The following is a 25706-nucleotide window of genomic DNA, read 5'->3' as shown; positions in this document are numbered from 1 at the left end:
TCGAGGAACAATTATAGAGCATTCGAGCGGTGTATCTATAACACAGTGTAAAGAAACACGACTAAACTTACCATTAAATTATATATATATTTGTTTAAAAAATTTAGTAGTAATTTTAGCTTTGGCGAGAAATAATATATTTTGTTCATAATTCGTTGCAATGATAAAAAAAATCTTAGCATTCAAGACTTATAATTAAAAAAGGTGCTCTTTTTAACTGTAGTACAGATAACCAATTTCAAACCTTAGGCTACATATCATCTTCAAAATCGATATATGAGAGATGAATGATACGTAAGATTTAAATAATTAATATTCTAAACAGTTAATGACTTTCATTGGATATTTCTTGGTATTAACGTTCATAGTTTGCTGAAAAGTTTTGTTATTTATGTTCGAGTATCCTTTTCTAAACATCACTCCGTATCTTATGAGCTACGGTTCTATTTATACGTCCCATAACTTATTAACATGATTTCGAAGATACAAGTTAAGTAGCCCTTCGGTCACGAAACAAAATCTCTAGCTAACAATCTTATCAATACCCATAATGAATGTAATTATTAGACTTATCAACTTCGACCAATTTTACAATGCCTCACTAAAAAACAGATATTATTTTTCAAATCTTAAACTGCGTACACATGTGTGAAAAGTAGCACACGTTGCAACAAATTCGTTAGGTATGACTATCGCACGCACGAATTGCGCCCACTCGCGCACGTAATGAGCGTTTTAATTGTGCGTGCACACAACAAGGTTCACAAAAATACACGTGAAGCAAATTACAAATTTAAAGTAGTTCTCAGTTCATGTAGTTTGTGCATGGGACTATCCTAGCTAATCCAATGTACCATACCATGCAACGAATGGAAATTTTTCATTCCATGTGACGTGTCACCTATCTGTACGCTTCATTAAAACCAGGGATTCATCAATGAGGTTTCATTTCTAAAACACGTAATAAAGTCTACAGCTAGCGTCTCTTTCATTTATAAATGAAACATATATTTATCGATGAAATGTAATCGATATTTAACGTACACACGATAATAATGAAGCAATACAAATCAATTGAAGAAGTTTATTTTGATAATTGTTTTCAATTATCTATTGATTAACGAATGTTTTAATTTTAAACTATAAAGTATTTTAAAACATATTATACAATGTTGTGTTGTTTCTATCTCGTAATCTTATATTGTAATCGTCTAAGATATTGAAAAAGTAATCTTGTGATTATAAAAATAATTAATTTTGAAATAAATATATATATACCTTTTTTCTAATAAAATTAAAGACTCATCAATCATCCCATTTAAGCATTTTTTAAGTTTTTAGCACTTTTACAACAAACATTTACATTAATTTACAACAAACATTATACACATACACATTTCCTATTAATATACATTTAAAAGGTAATAAATTCATTTTAAATTGTAATATTTTAGGACAGGTTTACAAAAGTGATAGTACTACGCAATTTATAGAAATTGTGTCGTTTCGGACAGTCATTTTATCAACGTACAATTTTTACCTATATTCTTTGATGTAGATTTCTATAAAAAGTTTTTTCAAACGAGTAGACTGGAAGAAGTGTAATAAATTAAAAAAAAAAACCAGCTATTCTTTGACGCATCACAACATAGTTATACATTTGTTTATTGTGTTTACTTTCAAAATGTTTATTACACGTTGTAAGTAATCACAATAATTTGGAAGGTCAATGATAAGCTTGCTAATAATAAGTGTTGATGCTTGTCCTATACGCTTTTTTTCCAAAATTTTGGACCCAAAAGTTGGGGCAAGCGTGTGAAAGAAACATTACCAACTATAATGTAAACCTGCCAAAAATTTTATCGTAATCGAACTATTTAGTTGACTGATAGATAATGACATTGGCACTTTCTTAATAAACTGATATTCGATCGAGAAAATTGTACCCATTTTTTTTATTCACATATATCCTTTGACTGGAATAGTTCTAGAATAGTTCTTATTATCTTGATCAAATTATTATTCCGAATAAACCAATTTCAAATAATTATCTACATACTATAATACTATATTATTCTTACAAATAACATCTATTGTATTATTTTTAAAGCAAAACTAAGTTCATCAATAAGATTATTTTATCGAAATGTCGACAAAACTTGTCGAAAATTGTAGCGAAAATTTTGGTAACAAAATTAAACATAACCTAAAAAATTCTCATCTCAGAAATATTAATTCAACAATCATAAAATTATAAATTCGCTTTTTTTTTAATTGTGAATCTGAAATTAATATATTTTTTCTTATATTTAAAATAAGATACATCGTATACTAATATTTAGCATAGTTAGAAAAATTCTAAAATGAAAAATCAATTAAAGATTTTTTTTTTAAATAAAAGATATTATATTGATAGTTTATTTGCATCATCATGTAGCCTTATTTAGGCAACTGCTACTTATATATTTAATTTTCCAGCAATTCCGCCCGCGTGCGGTACTTTCATACAACTTTGCTTTACGTAGGAAAACATACATTTTTTTATAACCAGTACAAACCAGTTCATATGCAAGAAAATTAAATTTAACTCCACCATCACAATCGTTACTTTAGTTAAGCATTTATACAGTACCGGCTTTACTTATAAATTATGTGTAGGGAGGGATTAGCTCAACATTCCTTTCTTTTTCTTTCGAATGTCCGCTAAACAATTTGTAAGTAAGGTCGTATATTTTTTGTAACGATACTTACACACTATATTTTAAAATAAGTTCATTTTTACAAATTGATCGACACTGATATTATATCGGCAGTATAATTGTTACAAGGCTACAACGAAGTCTATGTATGTTTATCTGTTTCTGTGTAGCATCTAAACTACATAAAACATTTGGCAAATTAGATTTAGATTTTTAGGTTATGATATATAATTAAATTAAAACTGAGCTAACTAATAATTAAAATATTTACTTACAATACGTATTAAAAACATCACAATTGTCATTAATAGTTAATTTAATAAAAAATAGTAATGTGTTAACGTTTGTTATAAAACAAAGGAAAATCTTATTAGTATAAGGTAAAGGTTCGCCATTCGCGACATTTTTCATTTGAAAAACCGACGCGCACGCGAGCGGCAACATGCTGCTACAAATCCTTACCGAGCGAGTTCCTACCACAGAGTGATGTCTCACTGACATCTCAAAAACAGCACTAGTTGCACATCGATATTAACACATAATCGATTTTTTTCAAATACTCCGATTAGTACAAACGCTATGACATCGACGACCCATCAATACGATTCATTCATTTCTGCATACCCGGATCATAGGTATCCATAATTGAGTATCGACACAATTATTTTTTTGAATCGCTATGAAAAAACTGTACCATTCTTGTGTGGTCGTGTAAATATAACTTCTTCGTCGTCTGCGTTGATGCTTTCGACGGTCGTGAGCGCGACCGTATCGCTGTGCACGACGTGCGGCGACTCATTGAACTCGTCTAATTCTTCTATACCTGCTGTTAATAAAAAATAATCTTTAAAACCTGTACAAGTTTTACGTTTACGTATAAAAAATGCATTTTCTCTATTTGAATTGAATGTTCTTACTGAATAAATATATGTACAGATTTATGAACATATTAATTTTGGTACTGATCTTTGACTTAGGCACTGATCCTTACACTGAACATACAGTTCAACTCCTGTTTGGGTATGGCGTTAAGCTTCCCATTCGATTATAAGAGTTCAAGAAAAGCGTTTATCAATTCGGTTGTATTCAAGATAAATAATAATTAATAAAATATAAATAATTAAATATGTATTGTATTGTACGAATATAAAAATGATCACCTGTATAATTAGATGGAGCTAGAAGTAAGTACTGTTCGGACCGTGTCGGCCACAAAAGGTGAGCCATCACGCAAAACGCTAAGCAATCAGCTGAATATGTTATACCTGAAAACCAATGAAAAGATATTATAAAATTTTGACTGTGGTCTTACCACAATTATTGTGGAATACTTGAAGGACACATACTTATAAATATTAATATTTCGAATATATATTTTTTAATTTTTATTTATTGATAGCAGTAAAGCTTTACCAGCTACCAAAAAAATGCTGTTCACAATCTGAGGTTAAAAAGGTCAAGTTTTGTCTTGCTTTATATGATGTAATAGTATAAGGGGTTAGTCGTAAAACCGATTAGGAGATACAAATGATACGAACTCTATGTTAGTTACATATATTGAGATCAGTAGTTTTGACCCGCGGTTTCGTTCACGTTTAAAGGTTTGCTCTTCCTGCGAAGAGCATAAATTATATAATAGCTTTCCTTGGAGCTCAAGCTTGCTTAATACAAAATTTCAGTAGTTTGACTATGAAAGAGCAACAGACAGACAACAATTACTTGAATAGTTATAATATCAGTGTAGATTATTTTTCCTAGAGCTCATTTATATTATTACATCTCAACTATTAAACACCTAGTTTCAAGGAAAATTATTGTAAAGGAAAATAATATTTATATTATAGTATAAAAATAAATCAAAATCAAAATATACTTTATTCAAGTAGACTTTTTTTTACAAGGAGTTTTGAATCGTCATTTAACAAACTATATTAAGCGAAGCTACCATCGGTTCGGAATGCAGATTCTACCGAAAAGAACCGACAAGAAACTCAGTAGTTACTCGTTTTCAACATTTACTAATACAAAATTATGTTAGTTAAATACAATTGTATATGAATATAATCATCATCCTGTCTGGAAGTCAATAAGAATTTCACGCTCCACGCTTTTTTATCATCTATATAATCTTGTATTGAATAATATGAATTCTTTACCAATGTATTTTTACAAATGTTTTGAATTTATGAATTGGCAAAGTTAAAAATATCTGCGGAATTTTATTATACTCAAGAATGATTTATTGTGTTGGAGTCAAAAACTTGGCTTTATAAACTTATCTTTACGTCTCGTCATTCTATCAAAATGATCAATATAATAAGTTGCATAACTTACCTAAAATAAATTTAAATCTCCACAGCGGACTAATCTGCAGAGCTATGAGAGCTATGATTGGCAAGTACACGAACCACACCAGACTCGAAGCTCCGAAATGCAGGAGGAAGTTTAACTTTGGCATGTTATGTTCGTACATCATAGTGTTCCGGAGTTCGAGCACGAACCATGTCATGATGGCGACGCGTAGCGTCAGCACCAACCATCCCGGCCATGTTTGGTATTCATCGATCTCTTCTATTATATCCACTTCAGTCTATAAATAACCAAAACATATTAACATTGGTGATATAATACTTTTAGCTGTTACATAAAAGTAACAGCCCATACATGTCTCACTGCTAGGCATGGATATGGCTTGAACTTTAAACATGGTGGAACATGTTGCTACACTGCAGGTTAGAGCCAAATAGTTATAATAAAGTATATATAAGTATAATCTGCCTTTAAACACATAGACTGTCATTAAGACCTAATTCCATCATTTAAGGCTAACTTCATAAAGTTCGTAGCTTTAATAAGGACTTAAATAAAGACACGAAAATAAAAACATATAACAATTAAATTAATTTTTGTATCCAAATATCCTAATTAGAAGACATCTAAATTCAATGTAATTTTTTTTTTTTAAATAGATTTTTATACCAGTGGTACATAGTTAACTTTTAGAAGTAAAATTATATATACATATATATATATTCTTACCGTATTCCAAACATACAGTAAAATGTGAACAATTCCGTACACCATCCATACACCAAATACTAATGGTTTGTATGTTAGTTCTAACCGAGTCACTGCCCAACCTTTTGCTAATAGAAGAAGAAGCAACATAAATAGTGTCTGAAACATTAAAGAGGTTTTATATTAATTAAAATAGTCTGATATAATTCATGACATTATTGATATCAAAAATGTATAAAAATTAAAAAACAATTTGTTAGATTCATGATTTATAATTCTGATAAGTTATGCAAAAATTGAATTATTCTTAACATAAAAAAGACTGTGTTACAAAGACTTTATATATTCATGTTGGGGATGTAGCAATAATCAAATAAATAATAGCACATAATGTACAATAAACAACTGAATTAATGTATACTATATGTAAATCGATGAATACTAAATGCCCACTTTTTTAACATCTATATAATCTTGTACAGTTTTTTAACATGAAATACTTACTCTACTCATAATATCAAGTATATCACCAGCTACAGATAAGCCACCAAATCCAACTCCATCTGCTGCAAACTTTACTGTATGAACCACATTGAAGCAGAGAGCAACAAATTCTAGAACTAAGCTAGATGTAAACAATTTAGTAACTGGATGTCTCTGTGTCCTAAAACATAAAATAGTTTAATCAGTACTTTTTTATAGTAAATTCAAGTAAAATTGTATTTTATACATTTTAAGATATTTTTACTCATGACATTAAAAGAAGAACATTTGAAAATATTATATGAACAGTTTAATAATTTATTTTTATTAATAAAATAATAATTTACCTTACTGCATAGATTTGAACTGGTAATAGAATAATATAACACAGCCAGAACAACAAATACAGCTCCAATGTATTTTGTCTATCAAATGAGAATTGATACATCATTGAATTATAAACAGAAAGGTTAGGGCTACCATTAACAAGCCAAAAATCATATTGTATAGTCTGTGGCATATTTGTTAAGGTTGTGTTGTCTGGAGATGGTGCCCCTTTATAGTGATGCCAAGTGCAGGTCACCTCATCTAAATAACATGCCACCATTGACACATACCAAAACCTGTGAAATTAAGAAACAAACATATAAAGCAACAGGAAGTCAAGACAATTCTTTTATTTATTATTCATTTTGTTTGAGAAACATTTAAAGAATACTTTATGTTGGCATTAGAAACAGCAAGGACAAATAAGCTCTAAGCCTTCTTCAGAAGAGAGCCATTGTCCAGTACTGGGAGCTTCAATAGCTGTTACTTAAATGGCCTATATATACGATACTTAAGTCAAGTGCATAAAGCAAAAACAATAACATGATACAGTGTAGCAGCAGGCCATGCTTATGTGGTGATGATGTTTCATACTAATTCTAAAGCAGATAAATATCTAAGTTAAACAAGGAAAAAACTACTGGATAGTAAAGCAGTATATAATAAAATAATTATGTTGTGTTTATCACTACATGAGATAACTGCCAACCAAGAGTATGAGTAATTTTTATTTCAGATAGCAATTATACTAATACTACAGATATTAAATGTCTGAATGAATTAATTAATTTGAAATAAAATTGATTACAAATCTGATTAATCAGAAACTTTGTCACTGTGAAAGGTTAAAATTTTAATTAAAAAATGTATTGCTAATATATATTTTAAAATAAAATATAAATATCTTTAATACTTTTTAGCATAACTTTTGTCTTACCTTGGCTGTCCATTATTCTTTATAACATAGGAAAATTGATTGTTTTTTACAACATTCCATGGGGTATCTTCATCCACACACAGTTTATCTTTGGGGCAAGGTATTCTTCTGAACATGTCTTGTCCTAGTTTGTTGCATTTTGGATGATATGCTGTACCATTTAATTGTTGAAACATAACCTGACAAGCTATTTCTTTATCAACAATATCTCGACTTTTGTAATAATGTAAGAAATGTGGCCTATCTAAAACCGCAAATGTGATAGGATATTTAAAATTGTCCTTTGACGTTAAGTTGCCAAAAATATAACCATATGTTTCCTTCTGGAAATGAATATCTGTCTTCTGGAATCCAAATTTTACTAAAAACTTGAAATATTCCTGTGTCGTAAACTCTCCTTTTATGTGTGTTGTAGACACAGCGTAGAATAGGCAAAAATGTAATAAAACTATTAACGTTCTATACATTTTGACATTAAAGTACAACAGAACAATATCAACATTTCTTTTAAGCTGACTTTTTTCCTCTCATTATAAATACATTTACTTCCATAGTGTTAGACATTTTACTGTTAACTATTTCATATGTTATTCAATTTTGCAACAACTTGGTAAACATAAAACATTTCTGTTTTCACATTTCTACCCAATCGTTCACTTCTCTCACTATCGCCAAAAAATTGACAATCTTAAGATGACAAGATGCATAGTGATGACCGATAATACTGAATAATAAAACTGTTACAATATCGAGTCTTGTATGATAAAATTATTATCGATACTTCAATTTAAAAAAGCCTTTGTATACAACATTAGAAATTTCTCCAATCTCTATCTAATTGTGATCCTCATTTCTGTGAAAACTGCATACTTTCTTTCTGTGAAAACAACATTACTTTAATATTATAAATGATCCTTTTTTTTTTTGTAATATTAAAACAATTTTCCAAGATGTTCAATTTTTCTTTAAACTAGTCAAGTTATGAATAATGCAATTCATTAAAGACTTGATTATTTTAATGAGATATGATAAAATATTCAATGTCAAGATATTAATTTATATAATTGTGAAAATAAACTAGTGATTATTTTAAAAAATAAACGTTTAGTATATAGTCTTCAATTAAACCTCTTATGTTTAACTACTGTTACGTATATGCTTATAGGCTTATCTGCGCCATCAATTTGATGAATGCAAAGAGTTTTTTGTTGCTCTGAACCCTTACATTGGTTCCCTTTTTCTTGGTTTAGTCTCAGTTCTCACTTCTCAGCCGCCTATTGTCGAAACCGTTCACGGCGTTCACCATGATTAGCAGTATTCGTAAATTAATAAAAAAAAAACAGATGTAATAATATGTTAAATAGCAATATACACATTATACATTTAAAATAACTGATAATAGATTATTATAAATATTAGAATTTTTCTATAAAAAATATAAATAAACATTTTACGTTATAATAACTTCGAGATGTTATTCTTGTCAATCAATGATGTTCTAATAAATTAGAATATTAGTATATTATTGTTGTCAATACAATTAGCTTACAACTTATAACTATAGTGTGCTATGCGATGCTTATATATATAGAATATTTTTAATATATTTCTTAAAAACAAATTTAAATTTACGAAGTTAAGTCACAACAGTATTTTTGCCTATTAATTTATATTCATAATATGAATTTATATGTTATCTATCAATTAGTAACTATAAAAAAAATCCCTCTAATGATACAAAAATTATCGATAAACCATTGTTATCGTTAATCACTAGAAAAATTCAGTCTCTAAGCACATCACTACTTTGGTTAAAAACCATAGGACCTCGAAAGTACATAACTACAGCACAAAATAGTAGTTTTTATCATTTAATTTCCATCATCTATAAAGAGGCTTGTAAAAAGATACGCTAATAATAATGGCGTTTTAATACTGTTTTATTTTGGACATGTTTAACTACTTTTGTAGATTATGATGTCCCATAGAAACAAAAACGTCTCGTACTGGCAGTACCTACTTGTCAGCCATAGTAACTCGTCAACCCAAGTAGCCCTTTCCTTTGTGAATTCTAAATCCAACTATAGTGTTTGTTCCTTTCCAATATATGAATTTTAGATGTTTTTGACCAACTTTAATCGTCGTAGATCATTATGTTGTGAATTTTAAATGTACTTAATGGCGTACTCGTTCCGTAACCTCAATCAAGCGGAAGTGACTGAAACCTGCTGGTTATAGTGGATATATGCATTCTAGGAAGCTTAGTGTTATTTTGTTTGTACCCTAATTACCTTTAATATCATATGCAAGTGATACTAACGATATAATGGTAGAAATAGGTGCTCCACAGCAATCTGCAGAAGACAGTTTAGAAAATGCCGAATGGTATTGGGGAGATATTACTCGGTAAGTTAAACTAACTATTCGTTATCAAGAAGTATTTTTCGCAAAAACTATTTACGTTAGATATTTTTAAAATATCTAACGTAACTTCTTAATGAGTACTATGGGTATAATGTCATAATTCCATAGTTGTTTAAATACAAAGTCATGATTTTTTTATAGATTTAGTGAACTATATATTTTTAAAAATATTTTTTTTAATTTAAAATCTTACTTCTATTATTTCTTTAACTAATCCAATTAGAAATAATAAGTGGGCTAATGGAAATACAATTAAATGTCTTATCTTCAATCAAAATAAAATTTCATCAGATAATAATTATTCCTTTGTTACAAGGAAATAAAACTTAAAAGTGAAATTGATTCATTAATATCCTTGTAAATGATAAGTGACTCCTTTCAATATAATATATCTTGTAAGTTGCACTCAAACAGTTTCTATGTGTAATACAGCAATTAATCTTTCTACTAATAAATTATTTTTGCAGGGATGAAGCTAATGAAAAATTAAGAGATACTTGTGATGGCACTTTTCTAGTCAGGAATGCCTCAAATAAAGATAGTGGCTACACATTAACAGTAAGAAAAGGAGGCACAAACAAATTAATTAAGATATACAATCAAGATGGCCGCTATGGATTTTGTGAACCTTTTGAATTTAAATCAATTGTTGATCTTGTTGGATTCTATACTGAGTATTCATTGGCACACTGTAATAGCAGTTTGGATATTAAACTCATGTATCCACTCTCCCGGAATCAAGAGAATGATGGAGGAGAAAATATTAATGATGAAACATTGGAAACACGATATAAAGACATTCATAAAGAATTTGTACTAAAAACTAGAGATTATGATGAGCGTTCTGACAAATATATGAGGTTACGAGAAGAAGTTAAATTTAAAAGACAGGCTTTAGATGCTTTTAAGGAAACTTTGAAGGCATGTGAAGATCACCTAAAACTACAAGAAAAAATGCAGTCTGAAGCACAACCTCATGAAAAAATTGATGTTATTGAGAACAATAGACAATTAATATTGAGAGTGAACAGCTTAAGGCAAGCCCGAGTACAATTGCACAATATTCTTAAAGAAACTGTTGAATCTAATTTGTTGCTAGAAAGAGAAATAACAAAATTAAAATCAGAAATTATTAATCTTTACAAAATAAAAGACCGCTATAAAGTGTAAGTATTAAAATTAACACATTTTATATATTTTGGCAAAGTTTCTGACATACACATAAAGGTACACTCCTAAAAAACACATTGTCTAAATTAAATATAGTAATGTGTTTTATTACAAAAATATAAAAAATTATATAAAAAAAAATATTTTTACACAAACTTATTAATAGTTTATTATTACTAATACAAATTTGCACAAAACTTTGTTCATAAAGTCCCATTTTATATTTAATCAAAATTTTATACTCTATTATTGGTGTATTATATATTTTGAACTGTATGTAATTGTGGTGCAATTTTTTGGGATTTTATTCTATATCATAACATGCTAATAATACAACTCATATATAACAATTTAAGCTTAACCCAAATCACTGACTCATGCAATTTCAAATTTGATATAGGTTAACAGATTTTTCCTTACTACAATTACAAATATATATATATAATTATGTTTATTTATTTGTTTAATCTGTCATTACAATTTGTTTAAATGCATTAAAGCAAATGTACACGTTTTAGTTAATTCTTTCATTGAAGTTAAAATGTCATTAAGTAATAAATGATTTAGTGCTTGATCTGACTAAAATTTATTAAATAAACTAACAATAAAATAAATAATTACTATAATACTCAATATTTGCAAACTAAATATCCAAAAAACCAATACAATTTTCACAAATTTATATATTATGTCTCTTAAAGGTGGTTACAACGACGAGGCAAAACTGAAGAATACCTCCAAGCTTTGGAAGATGACAATATACATAAACTTGAAGAATTATATGCACATCGTGAAATGATTACATGGATGGTAGAGAATTGTACACGCGATATGGCAGAGAAACTTTTAGAAGGAAAACCTCAGGGCACTTTTTTAATCAGACCTAATTCGACTGGTCAGCTTGCCCTGTCTATTTGTTGTAATAATTTGGTTTATCATTGCATAATTTTTAAGACTGAAAGAGGTTATGGATTTGCAGAACCTTACAATATCTACAAGTAAGTAACCTATAAGTTGCATATTTATTATCCATCTCTGTATTTATCTGTGTTTTACCAAATTTTAGTGTTTCCCTATTTTTCAGAACTTTAAATGAGCTAGTATTACATTACGCTTCTAACTCCTTAGAAGAACATAATGAACAATTAAGGACTGCATTAAAATATCCAATTAATGCATGCTTAGTGAAAAAGCCAGATAAAAAAATGCAGGAAACACAAACGGATATGCGGTTACATCAGGAGTCTCACCATGAAGCACAACTTCAAACACATCAGCGTCGACAGAGAAAGCAACGTCATCCACTTCCATAAAACCATCATGTAAAGGATTTGACTTAAAGCTTTCCTAGTCATTTTTGTGAGTAAAAAGACTAGAGTAATTGATTGTCAATTTTCAAATTGATATAAATCAATGCCAATTTCTCCTGTGAAGCCCAAACCTCATAGAGTTAATAATTTATGTAGCTTGATTGCGATAAAAGAGGTTTCTTATAAGATGCGTATTTTGCATCTCTTGCAATATGTGATATTTCTTAGTAATGGCTTCTTATGTGATAATCTATGTGGACAGTATGTTCATCTTTTTTAACTGTAGTATTTGTTCATGGTAACAAAAAAGAATTTTCAGTGTGCACTTCATTGTATAAAGTCCTACCATGACATAAATATATATTTGTAAGGGTAAGAAGTGCATTTTATTGTCTGGTCTATATTATTTTATAATCATATTTTAGAATGCGAAAGTATGGGTCAAATGTACAAAACAATATTTATAAGTTAAACATTGTTGATTTATCTTGTAATACTGTGGTTACACAATAATTTGAATAGTTTTACATATTTATATAGCTCATGAGTTTTTATTACTAAAATATTTTCATAAAATTAAGATCTGCTAACAACATAGTAAGATTCGTTTAAGTTATATAGACTCCACTTTTATAAAAAAAATATGATTAGGTAGAACCTAACAAAAATATTACTTTATGATATTATACCCACAAGATAAGTTATTACACACTTCTTGTCAAGTAAAAGACCAAAGCAAAGCCAATTGGAAGTGAAAAGTAATTTATTATATAAAAAAGATACAGCAAGTAAATCTTTGTATCTGAGACACATTCACTTTTTATTTTGAATAATAAGCCAAAAGCCCAAAACAATAATTACATGTTGCATTCAAGCATGAATTCTACTTATTTATGTTTGATAGGTACTTGACATTCCTTGTTCAAAAACCACACCAAAATAAAAAAATATGTAAATGAGTAGATTTAAAAGTGTGTATATTTTTTAATTTCTTTGATAAGTAAGAACTTATCTCTGTTGATAATGAAAAGAGAAATCGATTTTTTCTTAATGCAAGCAGAGCTTTGACTATCTCATTGCAATATTTCTACATTATTACAACAATGTGAATGAAAAGGTTCCCTTACGACTTTTCTTTCCCTTTGTAATGCACCACTTATATAAAACATTGTGTTCTTGAAACAATTATTGCTAATGCAAATTAAAAACCTTGAACTTGTGGTAAAATCTACATTTTCTATTCAATAGCCTGACTTACTTAGCTTCTTGTATGTTAGCAATTATTTGATCAGATATTTGCTTTTGTATTAAAGCTTATACCTTGAATACTACAAATGTATTAATATACATTAAAATACCTTCAAGGCGCTTCGAGAATGACACCAGACGCATAAAATTGTATTTTAACAAATGAAAAATAGGTAATAAATTGTCTTGTCTATACACTGTGGCAAAAGTTTCTGTAAAAAACTCCTTAAATTGTCACAAATATGTAAACAATGTCGTGGAAATAATGGTAACTTTCTGAAGAATTGCTAATTATTTCAAGGGAAATGAAATAATAACCATCGTCCAAAATATACAACAATAAGTTTTTGTGTGTTGCACCGTTTTTAACAAAGATCATTTTTATTTTATCTTAATTATTGCCACAGTTTGAATTGATTTCATTAGTGTATCAGGAATAATATTAAAAATTACAATATCCTTTAATTCATCATAGTGCATGAAATAAAGATCATTTAAATAATATGATATAGAATAACTTGCTTTCAAAAACAATTTAATCCAATTCATCATATTTTGAAGACCTCTTTCCATTTTATAAGAACTCTTGTCTTACTTGATTTAAACCAAATAATATTAAAATGTTTGAGTAACTTTTTTGTTTGTTGTTTCAGAGATAATATAATGTAACGAAAAATTTGTAGGTGGTTCAAATAAATATAACTGTTTATTTTTATGTTAAGAAAGTTTTGTTTCTTAAAAATTAAATTTTCGAGTTAGTTTTGCGGTTTATTAACGAACATGTTATTTGAAATTTAATTAACTAAATTCGACATTTGTATGTATTTATTTCACATTATTTGTGCAATGAATTGTGGCTAATTTGTGTGTTAGTTCTCGATTTATAGCTTTTCACAAATATGTATTATAGCAATAATGTTTCGAATTTATGTTTTTTTCTTAATACAGAATTTAAGATTGTATCAACAGGTGTATACAGAATAATAAATAACTTAGTTATTTGATTGATAAAAGTTTTACCTATTCATATAAATTGTTTTTATATACATACTTATAAAGAGTATTGCTTTAAATAAATTGTAACATATAAATATAGACTTTTAAAAAATAATAAGTTACAGATTATTTAAGTGAGATTATTAAATTGGAGTTATTTTTGTATTTACGTCTATAGGTATTATTAAATTTTGTATGTATAGTAGATGTTACAACTTTACTATTATTTTTATAATATGTATCAAATCGTTTGCAATTACGTAGTAGTAAATATTGAATATGATCTCATTGATAAATTAGTTTACAAAGTGGAAAAGCCAATCTAATAAACAAATATTTAATATAAATAAAAATCAGCTTGTACTTTTTCAATCATGATATAAAACTCACCTATGGAAACTTTAAAAAGTTGTCATTTTTATAATATTGTAAGTTGAATTGTGTTGAATAAACGATTTATCAGTAAGTTTCTAAATAATTGCTTTCCTTTTTTAAATATCCCGTTCCCATCCTTCTTGTCCTACTTGAGTACAGGTGTGCATTGATGTGAGTTGTAAATAAATACCTACTTTTTTATGGGTTGCAAAAATATTTATTTTTTTATAGATTAGTCAGTAACCAATTTTTTTGACTATGAAAAAAGGGAATATTTACAAGAAAAATCACTCTTAAAATTTGAGGGAAACATTAATTCCATTTTTTTTTGACGGCTGTAAAGTAAGATTTGATAGTGTTTAATATTGACGATTCAAAAACGTTTCATTGTGAGGTTTACTTATAAAAAAATACATACGATTCGATTCAAATCAGAAGTGTCTCGACGTATCTCGCCGCAACACATTTTACATTCAGTAAAGGTAATTAAAGTGTTTATACAATATTTATAATAGGTGTAGTACCTACCTGTTGTTCAAAACATGCGAAGCGGCATTTTAATCAATACTGTTTTAATTATAACATGGTCTTTAAAAAAATTAGTTTTTCAATTTACCTAGTAAATTTTATTGAAAGTATTTGTTGTTATTATAATAAGCTGTTTGTCAATTTTTAATTAACCAGTATATACTACTCTAATCAAAGTATTAAATTGTATGATTTTTTTTAATTAAAACCGATATATTTAGACGAATAATTAAAAATGATAACACATGTATCAGATGTCTTATCATAATTTTACCGTCTATCCACCTAAAAATTAAATTACAATGCTAACAAGTATTTTAATATAAAAATGTGCTATTTTATACAAAAAATCAGCACCGAAGAATGAAGAATCATTTGAGTATTTTAATTTTATTGTGTGCAACACTAAAGCGGATAGGCTGCATGGATTTAACTGCTACTGATAGTCCGCCAACTCCGCCATTTTGTGTTACATCCGGTTGCGGCGTTTGGTGACGCTTTATTTAATATTGTTGTTTCTGTATTTATAATACTATTAGTAAAACAGTTGAGTCGTTTTGATTTATTTCATATTCTTCTCTAAGTAAACTAAGTAAGACCAATGATATAATTCATTTTAATGCGTAATATTTGAAAACTGAGAACTGCTTAATGTAAGTTTTATCTTATGGCGTGGGTCTTAGGCTATGTAAAATATTTTAATTTAACGTAATACAATATAACATTTTATATTTTAGGTGCAATGTCTCGCTACGGTGACTGTAAAGTTTATGTTGGTGATCTTGGAAACAATGCAAGCAAACCAGAATTAGAAGATGCGTTTTCTTACTATGGCCCCTTAAGAAACGTGTGGGTGGCCAGAAACCCGCCAGGATTTGCTTTTGTCGAGTTTGAAGATCCACGTGATGCTGAAGATGCAGTAAGTATTATATCAATCTATTTTATATATCAAATGGTTCAAACTTGTGAATAAATGCTTATAAAATTTACTTCATCTCTACAGATACGGGGCTTGGACGGACGGACGATATGCGGCCGGCGCGCTCGTGTAGAAATGTCAAACGGAGGACGTGGTTATGGAGGACGTGGACCACCTCCTCGTTCCAGGTTACCACCTCGTCCTTACGATGACCGTTGTTATGACTGTGGTGATCGCGGCCACTATGCCAGAGACTGCACTCGCCGTCGCCGCCGCAGGTGAACAGTGGCCTAAATACCAAAAATGTGTAAAAATTTTGCTGGTATGGAATCTTTATGAGACTTATGTCTCAAATATAGTATGATTCAGGTAAACAGTAAGGCTACTGTCACAGTTTTGTCTGCGTTTTAATTAGTGGCTTACATTCAAATCGGGCCCTAGAAAGTAAAGATTCCATTCCATTGCTTCCAATCCACATAAACCAATGATAACTATGTTATAGGTTATCATTGGCCTGTGCGCCGAGAACGAACTCTTCAGTGTCTGCACTTCTTATAGTCTGCGCTACGTAGCTTTCACTTCGCGCCGTGTACTCCACTAATGTTGGCAGCAACTGTAACTTCGCTCTGTGAACTACGTAACTACAGCCTACGTGCACACTTCACTTATTGAGAAATACATTGAGTGTAATGTTCGTTCTGCGCATCGCGACACACCTCTATTGTAATCACTGCGTGCACTCAGTGAGTTACATATTATTATCCCATAATTTCTGTTCAAGGCAGACAGACCTTTGGGTACATTATTATGTTAGTTATTGTTTTAGGTCATTGGTTCTTTTATGAGCTTATAGTTTTAGCACTGAAGAGTGTTTCCTAATTTTTTACAGTCAGACACAGAAGAGATACAATACGAGGTTTAGGGCTGTAAGTTCACAACCGTGTTAGCGAAGTATGTAAAAGTTAATAAAAATAACATGGAACTTTTCAAGGGATACTATAATGTACATGGCTTCTATTGCTTGTGTCTGATCCTGGAGTCAAAAGTAAATGTGAAATACTAATTGAATTTTATTTTTTTTTAAATTATCCTAATTGAGCACAGAAAATTGATGATGTGATTTTTGTTTGATTCTTTAGGCCTTAAGATCCATATTTCATTAAGTTAATCAATTTTTGTTAACTTATGGCCAGGTTTAAATAATACAATTTTGTAATTTAATAAACATGGATTAGACACAAGCAAACTAAGACTGATGAATATTCAGATTTTTAATAAATTTTATAATATTTACAGCCGGTCGAGGTCCCGTCGTCGCACTCGTTCTCGTTCGCCGAGGTCGGGCTCCCGCTCACGAAGCCGTTCCCGTTCCCGGTCTCGCTCCAAAGGAAGATCAATCTCACGTTCGAGATCACGTTCACCATCAAAGGATTCAAAGAAATCAAACTAAAGAAAGATAGAATTGCAAATTCCATTTCGTTTGTCATTTAAACTAGTAAAGATATCATCAATGGTGTTTCTAAGATTTGAGTAAAAATTGGTTCACCAATATTTGCAAGATTATTATTATCATTCCTATGTAATTATTACTGTAAGATACAACAAGTATTCATTCATATTACCATCAATATACTGACATGAAAATAAAATTGTTTTATGCAACTTAATTTGGTGTATTATTAAAAACTTATCAAATAATGCTTATATTTGAGGTAGGTATAATATTACAGGCTATAATTATATAAATACATACATATATTGCAGCAACATATTAAAGCTTACAAGAGCAAGTCAGTTAAATTGTATCTAAACAAAGCTTTTAACTGTTCTCTGAGTACATATACAGATAATCCCGACTGTCACAGCAATAACAATCGATCAATAAAAGGCCGCATCCTCAGCTTGTGGTTCTGGCGTACTTCTTGAAAATGTAGGGCAATGGGCTCATCATAGTTACCGTCCCGGTAGGCTTCGTGGCTCTGAGAGATGTCTTAACCGATTGCGTTCATAATTTTATTTTAATACAACATTGAATTTTTTTATAATAAAGTAACTTCATTTGCAGTGGAGTCACAAGTTTTATCAGGCCCCAATGAATGAATTTTCCTGCGTCTGGTCATTGTGAAAACGAATGTAGTGTGCCTTAGTTGATTGAGAAAAAGGCATTAAGGTAAAACCAAGGTACAACCCAAATTTTTAGTTTGTTATAAATTAAATTTTCAATAACCGATTCTACTTTGCCTCCAGCTTTTCTGTCATCAGGTACTTTTGTCTATAGGGCGACAACTAGGTCTAATATCTAATTTAGATGCCAAAACTTCAAAAGGCGAAAAGTGGTCTCGATTGCTATGGAACGAATACTTCAGTCTTTGTTATATTTAAGAACAACAGCGACTAGCCATCTAAATAAAGTTGCATCATCTTACCAGATAGATAACGATTACAAATAATATTACAAAGTTTTGTTATGCTACCCAAGAGTAATTTCCTCAGCTGAGGCTCTTAAGGAGATCTTTAAGATATTGTGGCGTGATACACTTAAACCTTATAGGTCGTAAAAAATATTTTGGAATTAAATTTTGAGTTTCCTATTTTGTTCAAATTTGGATTAAGACTTATTTTGGCTTTTATCAACGTGTTAGCTCTCATCAGCACAATTATAGCATCCTATAAAATATTAATCCAAAATTGGTATACTAACAATATAGTCTGATATGATAGATTGCTTCTTAATAAAACAAAGCTACTCTAGGAGTAAGTGTTCCTCTGGATTTTGTGTAAATGAATATTAATGAATGTTAAATTAATATAATCTATACAATATATATAATTTAGCAGTTAAAAGCTTTATCAAAAAATAAACTTTCATAATAATAGAATTCAAGTTAATTAACTTTACAACAAATTAATACATTTATTAAAATATTAAGCAAATTCAATGATATGGTAACATTTTACAATAAAAAAAAGTAAAAAGCAATGTTCAGCGGACGGACGTCGTTTCGACTTTTGTATTCCGTCATGCAATAATTTTTCATTCATGAATACCTTGTTAAAAAGTGTTTTAGATGGTGTCTCCGTCGTGAACACTAGTTAGATTTTACATAAAAATGATATTTTAGTGTTTGATTTCGTCTAGTTCAAGTTATAGTTCTTGATAGGTCTGTGACAAGTACGGTAATGGTGGCCATGTCATGAAAATCCCCACAGCCATGGATGATAGCTCCGTATCTCATCATAACGGAGGGCAAGTGGGATCTCAGATAGGAGTTAGTGTAAATAACAAACAGAATGAAGAATCTAGTCAAAGTGTCCAGTATTCAATACCGGGCGTTTTGCATTTTATCCAACATGAATGGGCAAGATTCGAACTCGAGAGATCACAATGGGAGGTGGACAGAGCGGAATTTGAGGTAATTCCTTTTATATTATTGTTGATTTTTATATTAAAAATTAATAATGTTATTATAGTTTCCATTTTATTCTTTTATTTCTTTCGTAACACCCACGTAATCCACTTCAATTCTGGCAATTTTGTTCATTAACTTCCCAATTTTGTTTAGATATAAAATTTTGACAAAACGTTTTTAATTATTGAATACGATATCCTCTTTTTTATATATTATAAATAAAACATACCGCCACACTATATGTGGCTAATTTTATCACGAATTTAGTGTTTCTTTGAAACTATAATTCGTTATTTTCTTATTGTTGTTCTATATTAAACATATGTATTTATTGCCGTTTATTTTATTTTACTCTATATCTGTTTTAGTTTTATCTATAATTAAATTTTGAAGTACTGCAAATTTTTATTTAAGTAAAAGTTACGATTAGATTAGTAACAATTTACGATTTTTCGTAAAAACATTTTTTTTAAATATTATTTTAAGTTTTCGTAATAAATATAATGTATATTTTTTTAAAAAATATATATATTATACTATGAATTGTTTTAAGTGACTCAGTGTAATACAATTATATCATAAATATTAATATATCAGTATAAAAATATATCAACCAAAATTGCATTATTGAATATGTGTCTTGATACATAGTAATGATTGTTAAATTATTAACTTTAAGATTCAGATATATATAGAATTTGTACCTGCTTTGCCATGCTTATATATTTTTTGTTTATTTGGCAAATAAATAGACAGTTAAAACTAAACAGGGAAGTATGGCAAATTATTAATATCATTAGTCATAAATAACAAACTAAATTTATTTTCAGTAATTCTTTGTTCTGTTTTGTCTTGTCATATAAAATTATGTTAATATTTTGACAGTAAAAAGTGGCAGTTAATTACATTTTTTAAAATGATTTTTATATCCTGTTCTATTCTTTACTTTATATAATTCAGATTTTGATATGTAAAGATACTTATACATTTTTTTTAGTCTCAAATGTCATGTGTTCATATGATGCTATAGCATTTCTATATTTGATAAAATATGTAAATATGTTGATCTTCATATTATACTCTCATCTAATTTTATTCAGAATAAATATGGTGTTCTTAATATAACATTATATATTGCTGACTATGTTATGGTAATAATAATTATTAATGTATATAGTTTTTTACTAGATATTTTAGGTTAACTTATATTGCATGAAAAAGGAGATCTCTTATTTTACAGTTTGTATAAAGTAAATATTATTGATAGTCATGATCAATGAGACAATATTTTTTTTATTAAGTCTTAATATTAAAATATTATCAATAAAGTATATTCTTTATGAAAATTAACAATATATATATATCCTTCAAAATTAATGTAATAATTATTTGTTGATAGGCACGTATTGCCTTCCTCCAAGGAGAGAGGAAAGGTCAAGAGAATCTAAAAAATGATCTTGTGAGGCGGATCAAAATGCTTGAATATGCATTAAAGCAAGAAAGGGCAAAATTTCATAAGCTTAAGTATGGAGTTGAACTCCAACAGGGTGATATGCGTCCACCGCCAGAGGAGCCTCCACAAGAACCGGAACCAGCTGAAAGAGCTCAGTGGAAGCAGGGTCGTCAACTTATTAAACAGTACCTGCAGGTATAAATAAGACAAATAATGTGTACTTCATTAATTGTATTGTTGAGAAACTCAACATCAACATTTTATCAAATTCTTAAAGTTAGCTAATGTTTAAATTTTAATTTCAAGGAATAATCTTCAGATTCAATGTCACTTCGAACTATTATAGTAAATTACTTTATATATTTTAGTGTTATTGGTTGCATGATTCTTCAAATCATACCTTTTGTTATCAGGAAATAGGTTACACAGATACAATTCTCGATGTACGCTCAAACAAAGTAAGGACTTTGTTAGGCTTAAACAACGAAGATCAGGGAGAAGAAACTAGCTACAGAAACTGTGAAAAACAACAACACTATTCAATGAATACTGCCTTAAGCCGCAAGATGTATGATTATGGTATGGAAGGAAATGTTCAGTTTAATTGAATAAAGCATTTATTGAATAATTCTTATGTATTAATGAATTTAAACATTTCAGGCGCAAAAGATCAACGCAAAACTGGAGTATCACAAGGGAGTGGTTACAGTGATGAGGGACTTTCAGTACAAGAAACTGCAGCTGTATTTGCAAATTTTGAGTTCCTCGCCAACCAAGAAATGGATATGGACGAGATTGATGATGTTGAAGCCAAACAGATGCACCATGCTGCTGGGAAACAAGGTACCTTATTATATATATTTTATCTGTTGATTGAAAATTATTGTCACATAAGATTTTAAAGTGGATTGGGTGTTCACCGTAATTTTTATTCTTATTTAAAATATTTTAAGGTTGCAAATGCTTCTATAATATTAATATGCCGTTTATCAGCTCAGCTATGCATATACCATGCCTTTGTTAATATTTTGTAATAATATTTAAATTCTTTTTATGAAGGAGAGGAGGTTGACCATGAGGCTGACGAAGTATTAAACGAGCTGAACCTCCTAACAGCTAGTGAGGCTGATGGAGGGGGTCAGGGAGATGAATATGCTGTTGGAGGTATGTTTTTCATCAAGTTTGGATAGTCAAAATAAATGTTGAGTTTTGTATGTAACATTTTAACTACTTTTTATCAATATATTGTTGTCAATACTTATATCATTTAGTTTAATTTGTAAAAACGTGACATTAGAAATAATAAGTTTACATACTTATATAATATTATGTAATTATTTTATTAAAAAAAAAATCACCAAAATAGGCGTCTAAATAAAACCTTCATTTTGAAATTGGGTAATAAGGAATCGTTCATAAATGCTTATTATTTGACAATATTTTATCGATCAAAAATATATTTTCTTAATTATAGTTAAGTATCCCACTGGTACTGCAGCGGCAACTGGAGAGGCTGATGAAAAACCTCTAGCACTTGGCGAGTTGGCACAGCTTACTGTGAGCAATGAATCAGAGGGTTATGACGTGGCCAGTGCTAGCAAAGAGTCCTTCCGGAAGACATGGAATGCCAAGTATACTCTACGCTCACATTTTGATGGCGTAAGTTATTTTTTATATTTCATTAATATATTGAAGACAATATTAAATCATAAGTAATTATATAACATTGATATTTATTTGCAAAAATGATAACTTATGTTTACTGTTGAAAAGTTCGTACTGGCTTTTATTCTTATTTAAATCATAAAAAAAATGATATACATTATATATAATTTTTGAATAAAATCTAGATTTTTTTTATTTATATGCAAAGTTTGCGATTATAGATCCATTAATTCAGATTATTAATCGAGGTTGTTTCGTTGTATTTGTTTGCAGTATTAAGTTAATAGTATATCTATAATGCACAGGTGCGAGCGCTAGCCTTTCACCCGACCGAGGCCGCTCTAGTGACGGCGTCCGAGGACCACACGCTCAAGCTGTGGAACCTGCAGCGCACCGTGCCCGCAAAGAAGTCTGCGGGTCTGGACGTGGAGCCGCTCTACACGTTCCGCGCGCACTCAGCACCCGTGCTATGTCTCGCCATGGGCGCACCGCGTTCCGAGGAGTGCTTCTCCGGCGGACTCGATGGCACGATCCGAGTGTGGAACTTGCCGCCGGCTACTGCCGACCCCTACGATCCCTACGATCCATCGGTGCAGGTAACGCGTGATCGTGAATGGCCACCAAGACGTAATTTTTTTTAGAAAGGAACATATTTTGTAACGTTTGTCATATGTGGATAGGGGCCAGTGCTACGTGAGCATACCGATGCGGTGTGGTCGCTGGCGAGCGCGCAGGGCCGCCTGCTGTCGGCGTCGGCGGACGGCACGGCGCGGCTGTGGGCGCCCCGCACGCCGCGCCCGCTGCTCTGCACGCTGCGCGATGAGCTGTCTGCCGCCGCCACCCCCGCCGCTGCTGACTTTGCCGACGCCGCCACAAGAGCCGCCGTCGTCTACCGCGACGGAAATTTGTTACTCTACGATCTGGAAACTGGGCAGGTAATGATACGATATATATTTTTTTTGTTAATATATACTATTTTACTGAAAATATTTCAAATGATTACAATATCGCTCTCCCAATCGGCAGAGTGTCCTGCGTGTTTCGTGCGACAGTCCGGCGAACCGCGTGCGGTCGCACCCGACGCTGCCGCTGCTGGTGACGGCACACGAGGACCGACACATCCGCTTCTGGGACGCAGTGTCGGGCCGCTGCGCGCACGCGATGGTGGCGCACCTGGACGCCGTGACCGGCCTGGCACTCGACCCCAACGGCCTGTTCCTGCTGTCCGGCTCGCACGACTGCTCCGTACGTCTCTGGAACCTCGACACCAAGACTTGCGTGCAGGAGATAACCGCGCATCGCAAGAAGTTCGATGAGAGCATCCTAGACGTGGCCTTCCACCCTCTGCGGCCATACATCGCGAGTGCCGGCGCCGACGGGCTCGCCAAGGTGTTCGTCTGAGCGACGATTTGGAAGCTCTATATATAATATAATATTATATGTAATTTTACTTTCGTTACGAACTCTAACTTAAACGCAGTAGCGAGTCGCGTCATACCTCGTAGACGAGCGGCCGATACTTTCGGATTGTGTCTAGTCCCTTCGGTTCGGTTACGAGTAGCGACGCATCCGCGATTCGACGACTGCCGTGTGTACGGACGGCCTCGCCGGTTCGTTTTAACGTATTTAAATATTGTAACGTTACGGACGCGCTCGACGCTCGTTATAAGCGCGTAGTGAACACTCATCTATGTATAGACATTTGAAATCTATTATAATATATTTTTAGATTTTCAGTATGTGGATTTTAGGTTTTTATCGCAAATTTTTCACCAATTTTATGATACGCAGTGAGAATATTGTTCGTTTCTATGCAACTGTAAGCGAGACCTTTGTAATAAATATCATGAGGATATCGACGATGTTTCCTTGATGCGTTTACGCTACTTGTCTGTACAGTTAGATTTTATGCAGTATTTGCTAATATTTTGCAGAGAACGAATGAAGGTTGTTTAGCTGGTATTTTTTATTTAATTTGATTGGATCTATATAGATAGTACTCTTGTTTGTCACTTGTATTGAATAAACATGCTCTCACGATATCTTATACAATGATGAGCGAGCGAACAAAATATGAATGAGTAGAAGTACTATATCGGAAGTAACATAAGTAATGTTTGTTCATAACGAATACTGCGATGTAGAATATATATTATAAAACATTACATTTTCCTTTATTTTCCTCGAATTCATACTTGTACACATACATCCAAAATTGATAGTAAAAAGCAACATAACCGAAATTCATGTCTTTTTTTTATTTTTTCATTCATATTCCTTTACATAGTAGCTTTTAAAAGAGGTTTATTTTATAACTTAAAAAATATTTAAAGGGCAAGAAGTTACGTTATGTAAATAAGCTCTTAATAGTCACTAGCATTTTGTAAACACTTGCTGATTTGCATTCAACTTTCTGCAAAATAAATACTTATACATAATTTGACATGCTTAACGGTAAATTATTTTATTCTCATCTATACTATGATTTTTGAGTGATAAGTGTAAAATATATCGAAGGATAAGTGTAAAATATATTCGGTATTATTATTAGATGCACCTAAGTGCCTAAATTAACGTTATGAAATGAATACTTTTATTATGAATGTACATTATATCGTTGGTTACTGTAGGCAATAGAAAGTATGTTATTAAATGGAACTTTGCGGCAGCGTTAAAAGCTTCCAGTCAAGGCTTGAAGTTGTTATTTTGCGTGGCTTCTAATAAATATTTATAAAGGTTGGTTC

General features: G+C 30.7%; 4 protein-coding genes across 8 annotated transcripts; 3 read left to right on the top strand and 1 right to left on the bottom strand.

The window, feature by feature from the left end:
• Positions 1 to 1327: 1327 nt before the first annotated feature.
• On the bottom strand, positions 1328 to 8142 carry LOC125066318 (transmembrane protein 145). Of its 2 annotated transcripts, none has more exons than XM_047674359.1 (7): positions 7465 to 8142; positions 6548 to 6823; positions 6222 to 6381; positions 5739 to 5876; positions 5034 to 5289; positions 3860 to 3964; positions 1328 to 3525 (listed from the first exon to the last, which is right to left on the bottom strand). In XM_047674359.1, exons 1-7 carry the CDS (start codon positions 7929 to 7931, stop codon positions 3377 to 3379), a joined length of 1551 nt encoding a protein of 516 aa, XP_047530315.1. In that variant the 5' UTR covers positions 7932 to 8142; the 3' UTR covers positions 1328 to 3376. The 2 variants fall into 2 exon arrangements, with proteins under 2 accessions (XP_047530315.1, XP_047530316.1); XM_047674360.1 differs by having other exon boundaries at positions 1328 to 3522.
• A 1142-nt stretch (positions 8143 to 9284) lies between these two features.
• LOC125066460 (phosphatidylinositol 3-kinase regulatory subunit gamma) lies at positions 9285 to 14645 on the top strand. 2 transcript variants are annotated; one of them, XM_047674531.1, is made up of 4 exons: positions 9285 to 9870; positions 10356 to 11054; positions 11760 to 12056; positions 12125 to 14645. In XM_047674531.1, the coding sequence occupies exons 1-4, from the start codon at positions 9791 to 9793 to the stop codon at positions 12369 to 12371; spliced, it is 1323 nt and encodes a 440-aa protein (XP_047530487.1). In that variant the 5' UTR covers positions 9285 to 9790; the 3' UTR covers positions 12372 to 14645. The 2 variants fall into 2 exon arrangements, with proteins under 2 accessions (XP_047530487.1, XP_047530491.1); XM_047674535.1 differs by having other exon boundaries at positions 9769 to 9870; positions 12143 to 14645.
• Positions 14646 to 15958: 1313 nt separating this feature from the next.
• LOC125066502 (serine/arginine-rich splicing factor 3-like) lies at positions 15959 to 18101 on the top strand. 3 transcript variants are annotated; one of them, XR_007119678.1, is made up of 5 exons: positions 15959 to 16168; positions 16253 to 16434; positions 16519 to 16712; positions 16937 to 17177; positions 17731 to 17869. XR_007119678.1 is itself a non-coding variant. In XM_047674598.1 (4 exons), exons 2-4 carry the CDS (start codon positions 16258 to 16260, stop codon positions 17882 to 17884), a joined length of 435 nt encoding a protein of 144 aa, XP_047530554.1. In that variant the 5' UTR covers positions 15960 to 16168; positions 16253 to 16257; the 3' UTR covers positions 17885 to 18101. The 3 variants fall into 3 exon arrangements, 2 of the variants coding, with proteins under 2 accessions (XP_047530554.1, XP_047530553.1); XM_047674598.1 differs by lacking the exon at positions 16937 to 17177 and having other exon boundaries at positions 15960 to 16168; positions 16519 to 16622; positions 17731 to 18101; XM_047674597.1 differs by lacking the exon at positions 16937 to 17177 and having other exon boundaries at positions 15960 to 16168; positions 17731 to 18101.
• Positions 18102 to 19411: 1310 nt separating this feature from the next.
• On the top strand, positions 19412 to 25205 carry LOC125066321 (striatin-4). The gene is made up of 9 exons (XM_047674364.1): positions 19412 to 19847; positions 21244 to 21492; positions 21711 to 21876; positions 21958 to 22140; positions 22357 to 22461; positions 22772 to 22956; positions 23268 to 23558; positions 23643 to 23897; positions 23989 to 25205. Exons 1-9 carry the CDS (start codon positions 19629 to 19631, stop codon positions 24361 to 24363), a joined length of 2028 nt encoding a protein of 675 aa, XP_047530320.1. The 5' UTR covers positions 19412 to 19628; the 3' UTR covers positions 24364 to 25205.
• Positions 25206 to 25706: the final 501 nt, after the last annotated feature.

The sequence above is a fragment of the Vanessa atalanta genome, chromosome 9, assembly GCF_905147765.1.
Source record: "Vanessa atalanta chromosome 9, ilVanAtal1.2, whole genome shotgun sequence".
NCBI classification, from domain to species: domain Eukaryota; kingdom Metazoa; phylum Arthropoda; class Insecta; order Lepidoptera; family Nymphalidae; genus Vanessa; species Vanessa atalanta.
The sequence above is the reverse complement of the archived record's forward strand: the minus strand, read 5'-3'. Positions and strand labels throughout refer to the sequence as shown.

What these genes read in the sequence shown, in the direction of transcription:
- LOC125066460 (XM_047674531.1), top strand. Translation starts at nt 9,791, where the DNA reads ATGGTAGAAATAGGTGCTCCACAGCAATCTGCAGAAGACAGTTTAGAA. An exon ending in TATTGGGGAGATATTACTCG is followed by an intron (nt 9,871 to 10,355) that starts GTAAGTTAAACT and finishes TTATTTTTGCAG; the next exon opens with GGATGAAGCTAATGAAAAAT. An exon ending in ATAAAAGACCGCTATAAAGT is followed by an intron (nt 11,055 to 11,759) that starts GTAAGTATTAAA and finishes TGTCTCTTAAAG; the next exon opens with GTGGTTACAACGACGAGGCA.
- LOC125066318 (XM_047674359.1), bottom strand. Translation starts at nt 7,931, where the DNA reads ATGTATAGAACGTTAATAGTTTTATTACATTTTTGCCTATTCTACGCT. An exon ending in GTTCAAATCTATGCAGTAAG is followed by an intron (nt 6,382 to 6,547) that starts GTAAATTATTAT and finishes TTTATGTTTTAG; the next exon opens with GACACAGAGACATCCAGTTA. An exon ending in TACTTGATATTATGAGTAGA is followed by an intron (nt 5,877 to 6,221) that starts GTAAGTATTTCA and finishes TTAATGTTTCAG; the next exon opens with ACACTATTTATGTTGCTTCT.
- LOC125066502 (XM_047674597.1), top strand. Translation starts at nt 16,258, where the DNA reads ATGTCTCGCTACGGTGACTGTAAAGTTTATGTTGGTGATCTTGGAAAC. An exon ending in CACGTGATGCTGAAGATGCA is followed by an intron (nt 16,435 to 16,518) that starts GTAAGTATTATA and finishes TCATCTCTACAG; the next exon opens with ATACGGGGCTTGGACGGACG. An exon ending in ACTCGCCGTCGCCGCCGCAG is followed by an intron (nt 16,713 to 17,730) that starts GTGAACAGTGGC and finishes TAATATTTACAG; the next exon opens with CCGGTCGAGGTCCCGTCGTC.
- LOC125066321 (XM_047674364.1), top strand. Translation starts at nt 19,629, where the DNA reads ATGAAAATCCCCACAGCCATGGATGATAGCTCCGTATCTCATCATAAC. An exon ending in TACGCTCACATTTTGATGGC is followed by an intron (nt 22,957 to 23,267) that starts GTAAGTTATTTT and finishes TATAATGCACAG; the next exon opens with GTGCGAGCGCTAGCCTTTCA. An exon ending in CCTACGATCCATCGGTGCAG is followed by an intron (nt 23,559 to 23,642) that starts GTAACGCGTGAT and finishes ATATGTGGATAG; the next exon opens with GGGCCAGTGCTACGTGAGCA.